The sequence below is a fragment of the Electrona antarctica genome (assembly GCF_951216825.1).
Source record: "Electrona antarctica genome assembly, chromosome: 20".
Classification (NCBI taxonomy): domain Eukaryota; kingdom Metazoa; phylum Chordata; class Actinopteri; order Myctophiformes; family Myctophidae; genus Electrona; species Electrona antarctica.
Genome location: NC_136801.1, coordinates 11,158,080 through 11,172,531, shown reverse-complemented (window position 1 = coordinate 11,172,531; position 14,452 = coordinate 11,158,080). Strand labels below are relative to the sequence as shown.

General features: G+C 41.8%; 1 protein-coding gene across 1 annotated transcript in view; it reads left to right on the top strand.

Annotated features, from left to right (window-relative positions):
- Positions 1-14,452, top strand: part of plxdc2b (plexin domain containing 2b) — a 171,046-nt gene that overhangs the window by 130,912 nt on the left and 25,682 nt on the right. Inside the window, exons 8-9 of the mRNA XM_079489731.1 lie at positions 3,224-3,319; positions 4,358-4,439. Coding sequence (XP_079345857.1) covers positions 3,224-3,319; positions 4,358-4,439 — 178 coding nt within the window. The remainder of the gene's footprint in view (positions 1-3,223; positions 3,320-4,357; positions 4,440-14,452) is intronic.

The window sequence follows — 14,452 nt, the reverse complement described above, 5'->3', positions numbered from 1 at the left end:
CATCACCTGACATTCTCATTTTGTTCCATGGCCACAAGACACCCATATATATATATATATATATATATATATACACTGCTTTGCCTGCAGATGGTGTCAAATGTTATGAGTATTCAAATTAGAGTGGCGTAAAATGCTGAATTGGCCATGTTTTAATTGGCATGACGTCTGAACACTGCAGGCTATCATTATTTTAGTTTTAATATGAACAGATCCACACCTGTCTTCCTTTAAAATGTTCTACATGATTTATCTCAGCCCAGCTACTTCTGCTATTTAGAGAAGTACTGTATGCTGTTTAGTTGTTTAGACTAGGTTTGATTTTTACCCCTAGTTACTTGAAGCACTTCATAGTTTCCTCTGCACTCTATTTACCTGCTTTGCCATTTATTCTGATCTTGCACTTTGGAAGTTGCTCTTACGACTACATTGTTATCTTTAATCTAGCAGGCACTACACCCAGTGTGCTTGAAGTTGATAATGAGTAAACAAGTGCGTAGTAGGCGCTAGGCAGCTTCTGTGTCTTGCTCAAGGATATTTCTGACAAGACCTGTCTGTGGCTGTTTGTTGATTATTGCGATGGTCAAATTTAGTATGAGATCATGGGACAGTCTTTGATGAAAGCACAAGGCCACTCTATCTACTCTGTGCATGTGATGCATGGTAATGTACAGTTGGGTGCCACCGATATTGTCCCTTATCATTTGACCCATTTAGGCCTGACCTCAAAATTAAAAAAAATCCTTCTAAATCCTCCAGTTTTCTGAAATAAATATTTTCACGATTTTTCAAAAATAGCAGACCTACAAGCTCGTAGCGCGCCACTCGGTGGCGCGCTATGAGCTTGTAGATCTGCTATTTTTCAATAGCTAAATTATAACAATGTTTAAAACACCAAAAGGGGTTCCCGCCCAAAAAGGGTTAACTGTCCTTTTGCGCAGATCACGCAAACCTCAGCAAAAATAAAAGGACAATATCGATGGCCTCCAACTGTATGTAGAATCCTGAGGATAAATCATTGCATTAAAAAGATGAGCCCCTCTGCTCTGAAATAATGCATCGGTTATTAGGGATTGAAAAATGCATTCTGTCTAGAAGCAGAGTTGTGAAATACAGAAAAATCTTTCTGCAAGAATGTCCCTTAGCAAGAGTTTCCAACCCACCTTTCTGCATGCTCAGATAGGTAACGCAGCAATCAATACTGCAGCACTCTGCACTCTTCTACAGCCTGCACCTGCTGGCTCTAGGACCAAATGGACTGGAATGTGAAGGAAAATACAATGATTCAAGAAACCTGATGATTCATTCTCAAGATTGGGGAATCCCAGCTCCCGAATTCCACTGGGTTCATTAACCCAATATTTTCAGAAATGCAACATGTTCACTCTAAAGATATGGGTTTTAGATAAAATAGGCCATATCCTGATTAAGTAGCTGAACAAATGATTCAATTTCAGTGTGCTGTTGAACATGAACTCACAACGGATTTTGACAGCAGCCCCATGATGCAAAATCTCCCCTTTTCCGTTCTGACAAACGTCTGCACTTTGCAAATATCAACCTTTCTACATGCTGCTGCAACCACACTGCTGCTTTCAGTTCAGAAGTTGCAAGAACAACATTTCTGTTATTTTACAGCGACCGCAGAAAGTCTTCCTAGTTTTTCCCTCAGCCAGTGTTTCGTTCATTTAATGAAACCCCCGTGCAGATAAATGCACCATAACAGCCGTTGGCTGGTGAAAGAGATCCGTGTGGGTTGAGCAGCAGATTGGTTGGATAAGGTGCAGTCAGCACAGTCAGGTTTGTGGGGAGGCAGAGTCAGCACAAAAGGCTTTTGAAGTCGCGGTATCTGAACAGGAAAAAAGGGGTCCGAGGGGGCAGAGGAGAAAATCTGGCCTTGGGTTCTCGCCTTTCATGTTCCGCACTCAAACGGATACCAGTCTCAATCTCCACACATCCCGGAGACTTTATCACTGCCTGACTTGGTAGTCAGAACCCCCTTTTCTTTCTTTTTTTGTCCCGCTGAGCCGAAGATTACAGAGGCTGCAGCGACAGTTTATTACAGTGGTTCTCAACCTGTGGGTTGGGAGTCTTGGGACACCCAGGGGGCATCACCACATGATTTGTTGGAGGGTCCTCGGATGATAGTGAAGTGACAATTTAAGGACTTTTAAGACTTTGTTTTTGCCTCTTGTGCAAAACAAGAACTCTCAGTTCCTTCTGTGTTTATTCTTTCTAACAGCAACATTCCATGTTCAAGGCTATGGTCACACTGGCTGTAGCTTGCAGCGCCTTCTGTCTTGACATTGCCAGGCCGGTCCGCCTTTGACTCATCCGATTGGACAGAGGGGGAAAAGCACCAACGGTCTCGAGCATTTATCTGCTTCAAATATACTTTTTCCTCTACTTGAGGTGCTCTGGTGCATATAACGCCGAAACACAAGGTGCGCGCAACACGTGGAAAGCTGCACAATGGCAACAAAATTCCCATTGAAGACCATTAATAGGTGTGACCGTAGCTTAATAGGCAGTGCAGAGTGTCTTGAGAGATGGAAAATAATGTTTTGTGTATTAAACGACGTCGCTTGACGTGCATCATGCCACATAAAAATCCCATTATGGGTTTAACTTCACCACGGTATTAGCAGTATTGGCTAACAAGCAATTATAAGCAGATCTGTAACACTTATGGGATTAGGCACAGCAATTCTTTCCAAGTTTTTATTAAGAAGGATTTATGTGATACCTCCCCGGTTTTTCTTTTCACTGCACTTAAGTCTTATGCCAGAGGAAGATGCAGTACATGACTGGCAATAGCAAGCCGGTGCATTTTACGGCAGCACCCCAATGAGTTATAAGGGCCGGGGAGCGATGAGATGAGAGTCAGTGATGTATCTAATCATTCGCTTTGAATCTTACCTTGGCCTGATGACTGCGAAGGCAAGAGCCTTTCAACACGTGCTGATTTATATTGGGCTCCAGGGGAGATTTCTTCCGCCCCCTTTTGGCAAGTTGTAGTCTGTCTGTCTGTCTCCACAAAGGGAGGGGGAACAAAGTGCTGCGCTAGCATCCCACATGACCTCATTCTGCCTCCCTTTCCCTCACCCTCTTTCTGCCGGGGACCACTTGTCCCAGTTTTATCTCCCAAAGGAATATTTGTGATGATGGTTAAACCCCCCCTTTTCATTCTTTCTTTTGTTTTCCTTCTTGTGCTGCAATCTAGATGTGAGGCGGAGAACTATATACGAGTACCATCGTGTGGAGCTGACTAAGACTAAGATCACCAATTCGACAGCAGTGGAGATGATGCCTTTACCCAGTAAGGAGAATTTATTGAGAAGTCCTCAGGACGTTTTTGTGTCTGACTGTAAAGTGCCTTGTGCCGTTTGCATTTGCAGTCTAATAAAGTATTCAATCAATCATAGCTTTTACTCATATTACTGTCCAAAGTGTGCCATCATACATGCAAACAAACACATTAGGCCCCATCAAATATATACAAAACTGCAATAAATATCTGTGCAACCTAGGCTTGAATATGCTTGCTCATGTATTTGGACCAGGTGGATTGCCCAGAGATTTGCTGAGCGCATGCATACGTGTATTACACGCACATGGAGGAGGAACCCTCACAATTTGACATTTTCTTTCTCTCACTTTTAGCCCCACTAGTTAATTTACTTTAGCTCTTTTTTTCAGTCAGTTAAAAATGTCATTGTTCCGGTTGGGTGTAAAGGCACAATTATAAATCTCTAATAGCAGTTATTAATCTGGTTGATAACAAACTTGTGCCCATTACTCAATTCCCAATCCCCATGTAGGACAACGGATAGGACATGTTGATCCAAAGGGCAGATTTCCCCTCGGTGATCAATAAAGCTCTGATCCATTATCTATCGCATAGCAGTGTTCTGTGCCCTCTATTCCAGCATCATCCTTTTTGTTTTCTACCCCAGCACCAGTGAACACTTTCCATCTTCTTCTCATTTACACATGAGAGTAATACTTTCATTCACCCTCGTGTGAAGCTGATCCATCACATGGGACAGGGACTCACAGTCATCACTTGCCAAATACACTAGGGGCTATATCTTGCGCCACCCCTTATCCCTAAACTAATTTGCGCGCTACGAGCTTGTAGGTCTGCTATTTTTGAAAAATCGTGAAAATGCGGCACAAATCTTTGAATATATATTCTTTCAGAGCGAACGCTTTTTTTATTTTGATGGGTTAAAAGGTTTTTTTTAATAGTAAAAAATGGCTTAGTTTAGTTTAGGGATAAGGGTGGCGCAAGATGGAGCCCTAGATCTACTGTACTGTGTGTCAAGGTGTTATCCTTTCCTCTCTCTCCCTCCAGCCTGTCTCCAGTTCACCAGCTGTACTTCCTGCATCTCGGCGCAGATCAACTTCAACTGTAGCTGGTGCCATCGGCTCAACAGGTTGGACTAATTACTCTTTCTCCTTTCAACAGCCTTTCTTTAACCTTATCCTTAACTCAAAACAGTCAAATAGAATTGGCCACACATCTTAAGTTAAGTCACGCAAGAGACATGCAAAATAGGGCCCCCAATGTTTTAATACATTTAAAAACTCATTATAGCACAATGACCACTTTTACTTTTAGTACTCACCAGTGTATTAATAGTTTTAAGGTCATCCCTCTCTCGCACACTGGCGAATTAGCGATGCGACGCAAATAAACGACCCGAAAATGTGAAATATTAAACCGTTGAATTTTGACGGATCTGCCTATACACGTCTAAATGTGACACGTATATGCGATTAATCGGCACTCCTCTCCTCCTCCTCCCTGATTATTCACCAGTCCTCTCCTCCTGCTTCTGATTATTCACCAGTCCTCTCCACTCCTCCTGAGTCATTGGTATCTTAACCATTTTCCCACCACTTCTTCACTACCGTGATGCAGACAGCACAATTTGGACCCAGAGTGATTTGTGGTCCACGGCCGCCCACCCGTGCCGTCGGTAAAATGTTATTATAAATACGTGCCTCTCTGCATGTAGTTGGTGCCTGCTGTTCGCACACAGGTGCTCCACTCCCCCCAACAGCTCTGGTGTGGTGGAGGGTAGGTTAGTAACTTAGATCAGTGGTTCCCAAACTTTTTCATGTCAAGGACCCCCAAATTGACACTAATTAGCCCGCGGACCCCCATTTGAAAAGATATGCCAGGGACCCCCATAAGAGAAGAGTTTCACGGCTCTAGCTGTGATACTCAACCAGGTTAATTCAAGGACCCCCAGTTTGACATGCATTAGTCTATGGACCCATTTAATGGCATTTCTGTCTCTGGGACCCCCAATTTAATATTGTAAAAATCAAAGTTAATTTTAACTCTGAGAGTGTACAAATGGAACCAAATGGACCTGTTAGGGTCCATTTGGTTCCATTTGTACACTCTTAGAGTTACAGACCCATAAGGGTCCATTTGGTTCCAAACTATAATTTAGCTGGGGACCCCCTGGAACTCCCTCAGGTACCCCTGGGGGTCCCCGGACCCCACTTTGGGAACCAGTGACGTAGATGAGAGGCGAGGGTGCAGTGGGCTCCCCGGACCTGGCAGAGCTGCTTCTCTGTTCACAATCACAGAGGGTACGGTACGTTCAAGTATTGTACGTTGTTTATAGTTCAAAACGCAGTTTGGGCTGCATTTTGATTGGTCAGAGAGCAGAGGTGTAGTATTCACCAGCGAATGTCCGCAAAAGTAAAAAAGTACAATATTTGCCTCTAGAGATGTGTAGATTAGAAGTAAAAGTATTGAAAATTGGCAGTATTCCAGTAAAGTAAAAAATGTGTTTCTGTATGGCAAGTGTCCAAGTGTAAGATGTCTTGTATTGACACCTGGTTCTCATAATGGAGCTGGAGGCTTCCCAGTGAACCAGCCCCCACCTCCTGCTCGAGGCTTCCCAGTGAACCAGCCCCCACCCACCTCCTGCTGAGGTCCATGAATCCCGTTGAGAAGAGCTTCCCAGTGAACCAGCCCCCACCTCCTGCTGAGGTCCATGAATCCCGTTGAGAAGAGCTCTGCCTCCCTCTTGTTTTTCTCCTTCATCTCTTTAACTCTTCGTATTTCCCCCCGACTCACTTGCTGGATCACCAAGATAAGCCACAACAAGCACCTGAGGGGGATGGTGGTTCTGCCCGATCTGCCGTCAGCAAACTCTCTAATCTTGACGTCCACTCGTCTTCTCACACCGAACCCACACTCGTCTCTGTCACTTCCTCCTACTCCTCCTCCTCCTCTCTTCCTCTCTCATCGTTCCGTCCGTCACATCTCCCCGTGCCTCAAACAAAAGTAAATATTTGAGTTGCTAAAGAATGTTATTTTTCAGACCGGGTATATATATCCTGACAGCAGAAATGTGAAATGGAAGAGCTTTCCGTGTTGTTGAATGGAAAGGCCTGTGTTTAACAGACGGAGAGTAGAAATGAAGTGATGATGGCGGGGAATGTTGTCATAGATTTAGTTGTTACAGTTAGAAAGTCCAAGTTACAAGTTAGTTAAGGTATCAAGTCTATCGACTCGCGTGAGTGAAGTTTCTCACAAAGGTAAAGGTTGTTGACTTATTTAACCTCACAGTTTAAGGCCCTAATTCATCAGTTATTACAGCAATGACTCTCATAATTAGATCTGTACGCCATGGCGGCCTGTTTAGGACACAATCATGCAGTGAGAGGTCAGATGGTGTCCTGCCCTATGTGAAATTCTGCACTCTGCACACAAACAAATGCAACCACAGCTCATTGCAATAGACCCACATTTATTACTATCTGACATGGATCTATTGATGCAGAGGAGACAGTGTGTGCCATAACAGTAGTGATCTAATTAAGCTGCATTCTAATTATTCTAATAATATAACTATCATGCACATCCGGCTGACTCTGACTTTGTCCTTTGTGACTGTCTGTTGCTTGCTTTGAAAGAAACAGGCTAATTAGCATGTGTAACAGCAGCCTCGCTGAGCCTGAGCTTAATGAATGATACCGACATGTTTGCATCGAACAACCGTAATGAACACATCAATGTGTAATACGTGATTTATAATTTACTTCTTTGTGGCACCAGTGGCATGCACCAGCAATAGCAGATACGCTTACAATCAATGCATCACCGGATAACACACTGCGAGCTTGTAGATCTGTTATTTTTGGTGCGCAACAACCATGGATGCCGTCTGTCCCACATGTTTCACATGGGCCTGTTATAGCACCACCAGGAGGCCCATTTTTGCAAAACAAATTTTGTTTGACAGTACTAGAAAGTCATGTGACCAATCAGATCTATTTCATTTTTCATATTCCATCCTGATTGGCTAAGATTGACATCAAAAGTTTGCAGGTGTGGCCCGTTTTGAACAAAATGCCACAGATCATGAACGCAGCATCCGATTGCAGTGAAACTTTGCACGTACATTTGCAAAACATTTTTTATGTTACTCCTACAAATTTTGTCACAGAAATCGGTACACATTATCTCTACTCAAGTGATCAAGACGTATCCGTCCGATTTTTCATATTCCATCCTGATTAGTGAATTCCCAACGTTGCTGGCCCACAATAACCTATACCTGACATGGGGAGCACTTTACTAGTTTATTTAGACTTTTGTTTTATCATATTATAATGAGCATTAGTGAGGACCAATTATGAAGTACGATAGTTTGAAAATGGGTGAAGTCGTCTTAAGAAGAAGTGAGAGCTTGGAGGTGCAGTGATTTAGACTGCAAAGTGCCAGGCTAAATCAAGTGGTTGTGGCTAGTGAATCATACAGCATGCAAACGACGCAGGGCTGGGTTAGTAAAGCGTGGTGCCTTATAGACCGAGCATAGCTGTCAGTACAAACGACGCAGGGCTGGGTTAATCCATTTTGGACTGACCAGATTCTACAAATGTCTTCTAAATCATGACCGTTTTCTGGAAACCCCATGTTTCTATGTCAGTGCTTCTCAAACTATTTCATGTCAAGGACCCCTAGAATTATATGTAATATGCGGCCGACCCCCATCTGAAGATATGTTGTTCCAGGGACCTTCCAGAAGCAAAGATTTGAGTTAAAAACCTTCGCTCTGCAAGAATATATATTCAAAGATTTTCACGATTTTTCAAAAATAGCAGACCTACAAGTTCATACCGCGGCACTCGGTGCCGCGCTATGAGCTTGTAGATCTGCTATTTTTCAACAGCTAAAGCATAACATAATGCTTAAAACACCAAAAGGGGTTCCCGCCCAAAATGGATTAATAAAGTGTGGTGCCAGACATCCCTTATAGACCGAGAATAGCTGTCAGTACAGTCAGTGCTTAGAGGGCATTGATCTGGTTAAGTGGAAATGCTTGGTGGGGGTTTTGTTTACTCTAAAACACACAGCTGCTGGGTGTCATAAACACAGTTTGTCAAAATGCAATGGCTTTCATTTGCAGTCAAAGATTAAAGTGGGCGAATATTGAACAAATCTCGGTCCCCCAGCATTCTAAAGTCGTTAACATTCCAACGCTGTGAGTTGTGTCAAGCAATAGTGTAATTGCTGTGGCGTCATAATACTCAGTGATGGAAGAAGTACTCACATGTTTTATATATATAAAACGAACGCCCAGGGGTATTTAGGACCATTAAATCAGGGCGTCCAGCCATTTGCAGTTATCGCCATCTTGAATGTAGCTGAAGTAGCTACATGTAGCCAAAACACTCCCAAGGCGATCGACAACAACGGGAGGTATGATTACTTTTAACACGACTAGCGACGGGACCACGATGGGCCGTCAAAAATTGGACGGATTGATTTAGATCAAGAGTTATTCACGTTTTAAGATTTTCGATCTCATCCACTAAAATGGGGGGGATCACTTTGGATGACGTCCCAACCGGAAATGACATCAAATGTTGCGCATCGCTGTGGAGCGATGCGCTCGCTTATGATATCATTGGAGACCTCTCAGGGTGTTAATCTATGTTTTGTGATAATAATCTAACTAGTAACTAAAGCTGTCAGATGTAGCGGAGTAGAAGTAAAAATATTGAAAATTGGAAATAATGAAGAAAGTAAAGAATAAGCACAGTACTTGAGTAAATGTACTTAGTTACTTTACACCATACTCCCATACTCCTTTCTGCAAACAGCACAGCGTGTGCTTCCACTATTATGCAAAGCACCTCCTACTATGGAATCCAAACGATGTGAAGATATATGACTGTGTATATACCTCCTCGGAGATGGAGAAGGCATCAGCTGTGTAGGAATGAGCCTCGATAAGGAAATGCATTGTTATGGCAATCTGTGGGACACATGCTCAGGAAGACATAATAATGAGGCAACACAAGGATTCATAGTTTGGAAGTATTAGGATTTTACTCGAGTAAGGAGTCAGGAACTTACATGACCAATTCAATGCAACGGAAGACCCAGTCTGACTCAAAAAGCTAACACAGGCTCACAGACTTTATAGTTTCACTCCCACAAGAGACAACCCCCACAAAAGGAATTTGGGACAGTAACAAAGTAACCAAAACAGCACCACAGGGGTGTCACAGATAAGATAACATCAGAGTGCAATAAAGGGGTATTATTATATGTTTGCAGTCTAAATTTCTATGACATTACCCCACTTTTAAACATTTAAAAACCCCTAAACACCACTTATCAGTACATCGCAGATGTAGGCAAAAAAACCTGGAACCCAATGGGTTAGACAAACAGGGAAAATTCCTACATGGCCCTCATCTATTAGAGCGACCGCACACAAGGCCTACGATACACAGTGGTACAATAGTTTCAAACAAAACAAGGCAAAGCCAAATTAAACATACAGCAAAACGTTGTAGCCCTCAGACCAAAAACATCTCAGCATCAGAAAATGTCCGTTCAGAACCGTCCACTTGCAGGTGCCATGTGGTCAACACCGCACAGAGCAATCCAAACCGGAAGTAGCTCTTTCACAGAGCTCAAAGCACCAATGTGCATTACATCCACAAGCCCCAGACATGTCGTGAGCTTGCAGATCGGCCATTTGACAGAACTGCACACGTCACAGCCTTCCAAAAGACCAGAAATTGTCACCGCACAGGTGATGCAACATCATTCAAGAAAGAAAACCAATGCGAGTAATATGTCATTAACCACACCTAACCGGAGCCGGGCATTCATTCGAGATGGCCCCTGACCTTATATAAATCACGGGTCCCGCTCCGTGGGCATGCCTGCATTTGAGCCCCTAGCCGCAGTCACAGCAACCCCTGGTCCATTTCGTCAATTATTTTATGGGTATGTTAAGTCGGGTCTTGAACCTAACCTGCATTAATCAATCGTACTTATCTTCTGTCCACAACAATCAGCTGGCACATTATTACCTTGTGTTATCTCAACATGGATAGGCATAATAAGCTTTGGCTTGATCATGTAACACAACTGTCTTTTAAACACGGAAATGTAAGTACCAAAATTAACTATTCATTCATAAACCAGTCTATACATACTATCATTCATTCAACCCGACTCCGCATCTAAGTGGACCTTAGTTAGTTGACTTAGTTGACAACTTCTCATCAATACATATTCCATATCATCCCCAAACGATACTTAGCCATGTCATCAGATCCACTTCATCATTCGTCATGTTATTCCAACACGACTCTTCTCATTATTATGGAGCTGAAAGAAAAAACTACAACACCATTGAAAAACCCTACTCTACCTGGATCACATTTCCTCCGCTATGTCATCTCCAGCTCAGATACAGTCACATTACTACTAATTTCAATGTTGATGGTGGACTCAATACTACGTAGTTACAGCAGCAATAAACATGTATTATCGAATTTCATTTACTGCTAGTCCACCACTTCTCAATGCTCTTTCTGACTCAACCAGGCAGCTATGCTCAGCTCTAACGTACAACTCTAACTCTCAGTAAGCATATGTGTGTTTGTGCAACTATATTGCGTAGATATCTTATCTCTGAACACATTCTTATATATGTGTCCCTTTAGTATGGCATCATCAAACAATACCGTTGTTCAGAACTAATCGCATAACTGCAACAGAACATGATTTAGAACATCCTCCTATGCTCAATTATTCCACCAGGAAACATCAAGTTGTTGCATATCTTACTTACGTAATACTCACAGATTCGACTTCCAAATCCAATGACTTCTGCAAACACAGCAAGATATTCGGCGCACATGCACAATTTCAACACATGCACAATTTCAATTTCCGTCAGGGATTAGTCAATTTCGTTAGTAACACCATGCCACAAACATATGAGAGAAATCAATCTCATGTCACATCCATCTGGATCGCCTCCACATGAACCTAAGAAAACTTGGATCAGAATATTCATACAGGAAACATAACAATTTTAGTACACTCTTACATACTTTTGTTTGTTTCAAGGCGTCCCTCGAAAACAAACCCCTTTATCACACGTATATGAATAATGTTTACAGTGAAACACATACCTTGTCCTATTTTAAATACACCATATACTTCTATTTCTCATACGATACTCCACCTTGGGGTGTCCAAAAAATAGATCACAATATGACCTATTTTGTCAATGGGTTCTTCTCTTCCTGCCCAAATCCTTATTCAGCTCATACCTGCTCTTACTACTGTAGCCTACTTATTAATGTATCACCCTACTGATATGTTCGCACTATTGGTGAGATGCGAAAATACTTTCCGCTGTACTTTGCTTGTACTGTACACTGACAATCCGTTGAATCTCATCTCATCTCATCTGTGACACACATTCAATTTATCAATTCAAATTTACCGGTCTTGAAGACAAGAGTATAGCACAATGTAGCGTCAACCAAACTGTCATGCATCATTACAAATACTACTCAAATCAATTGTTATTTAACAAAACTATGCCTGCAGTATACTGTACTTGCATCCTAAGTAATTCTCTAAACAATGTAGAGATTGACTGATTTTACACCGTTTCAACCTCTAAGATTTTACCTTGATCATGACCTTCATGACTACAGGACATTCTTTAAGAATGATTCTATCTTAACTGTCCTTGTTTGAGTGAGCGTAATTACTGCACACACATGCTGAAGTGATTCAATGATCTATCTCACTTATCTAGTACTATACTATTGAACTCCACTAATTTATTTAGTATTGTAGTATCTGCCCTGAGCAGCTGATCATAGTATGCCTTTACATTCAGCCATACGGCTAATGAGATCTCCTCTTTGCTCTGCACTAAACTTCTGTGTACAGAAGGACAAGGTTTTTTTTGTTGTGCCTTGCCCATGTTGCAAAGTCATAAACATTCAAATAGCACTAGGCCAGCAAATAGCATCACCCTCCCCAGGCTAATCAAAACACAGCTGGCCTACCATCATAGAGATAAGAAACACAGCTGCCCTGGGCTTCTTGGAAGGTTCAACCAGGTCAACCCAAATTCCTTGACAATAGGCTACTCCTAAAGCTTGATCACAATCTGATCATGTAAACAGGTTACATCAGTACAGTATGTCTTAAATTTAACTCATACAGCCAATACATCAATAACAGCCATGTAATCAATAGACCTTTTTGCTAAAACTACTCATAACTTCGGCACCACTAATTGAACTAAATTAACTTGTACTTTCACTATACCTTGGTCTGAATTTTTAGCCGAATGAAGCCTCTTGGCAGCACTTAAACGTCTATTCCCAGAAGGGGGTTTTATTGACCATGTCACAGGAACTTAGATAAGTGCCCTGAAACAGCTGGAAATCCCTTTGTTTACTGATAAGATAATTTTACGTCCTGCATGGGACACAAAAAGTCAAACTCTGTTTTTAAGAGTTTGCCAGTTGTCAGTGAGATTGACAACCAATTCACAGTATTTATCACTACTATATTTTTAGTAAATACAACCTATTTTTGTTTTATAGCAGCCATAAGTGGAACAAATGCAACTCTGTAGCTACTCACTATCATTCGATCCCAATGTACACCTGTCAGCTTCACCTCACCCCTCCACCATACTGCAGAGCCACAAAAATAGCACAGCTTTTTTCGCATTCAGTTGTCACCAACGCGTACTCCTTCATGTCGGGATTCCGATTCAAGAATCTTTGTTTCCTTCAGATTCCGATCGTATCATTGTCCAGTGATCCCCCATCACTGTTTGCAATGTCAGTGCATCAATGTCCAATGCTAGTGACCAATGTCCAATGTTCAGTTCGTTCTCTTCTCAACCCTGACACAGAGTTGCCCCCTCATACTGGAAAAAACAAAACCAGTAGTTTGGACCCGTCCATGTGGTACCCTCTTTCCAACGGAACAGGATGAGGTGTTGTCGACAGCCGTACATTTATTTTTGCATAATATTGCAATCCACTGTACACTAAAGTTTGCAATTATAGCTGCTATATTCTATTCCATATTTAACTTTTGGGTTCCTGTCCTTCAAATAATGTCATCAAATCAATCACCGTCACAAGCTATCAGCATGTGGGCATACTCATTTTATTTTATGCCTTATTTGGACTTTCAAAATTACAAATCTGTATATACTTTAAGACATAGGCCTACTGTAGATTACACTTTAAGACATACTGTAGATTACAACCCAACACAAACCGGGTATACTTATGACTTACACTACATTTTTTTACACTTTAAGTCCTTAAATAGAACACCAGCTGGTTCTCCCTATACTGACTAAAACACTAGCCCCAGGCATTATTTGTGTACCACATGGAGTGAAGACTCCACATTCTTTGCATCTTTTCTGCTTTCACAGGCCGACGGCTTGGAGCTTACTTTACTACTCCCCCAGCCCATTTTACGTTCTTAAATTAACCCTAACACTACGAGTTGGCCTAGGGGTGAAAAGGACGCAATATACTGTAGGTGGTAAATGAAGGTTCGTTATATTGTAGGCCTTTTATTGGGCTTTTAAGGATCACTATTATGGGTCCATAAAACATTTTCAGCTCTTTTGAATGCATTGATTGCATACACTGCTCTGTAATATTTTCGGCCTATTCGGTGTTCCTATATCCTAATCTTACCTATCCATTCTGTTTTACCTTAAACATTTTAACATTACCATACTGTTTGGCATTTTTCTTTTCTCCAATCTGTCTACAATTAAACAACGTGCTTATAATAACTAGGTTCGCGCGCACGCAGTAGATCTGTCATTTTAAAAAACTTTCTTTCAGTCTCAAGTAATCTTTATCTCAATCTCACTCCACTAACTGTCACACTGTCCAATTTACTATTGAGCAGACGCTCTTAATTCAGAGCGATTTACAACATGAATATCCAGGGGCATACTTATACATCAAGCTGCGTATATTACAGAAAACCAGGTGATAGCCTCCTGACCTATACTGTATGGTGCATGGCTTAGCAAGGCTCACTTCTCTAGGAACTAAAGAGCCACTTAATTTTAAACACTTAAACTAACTTTTAATA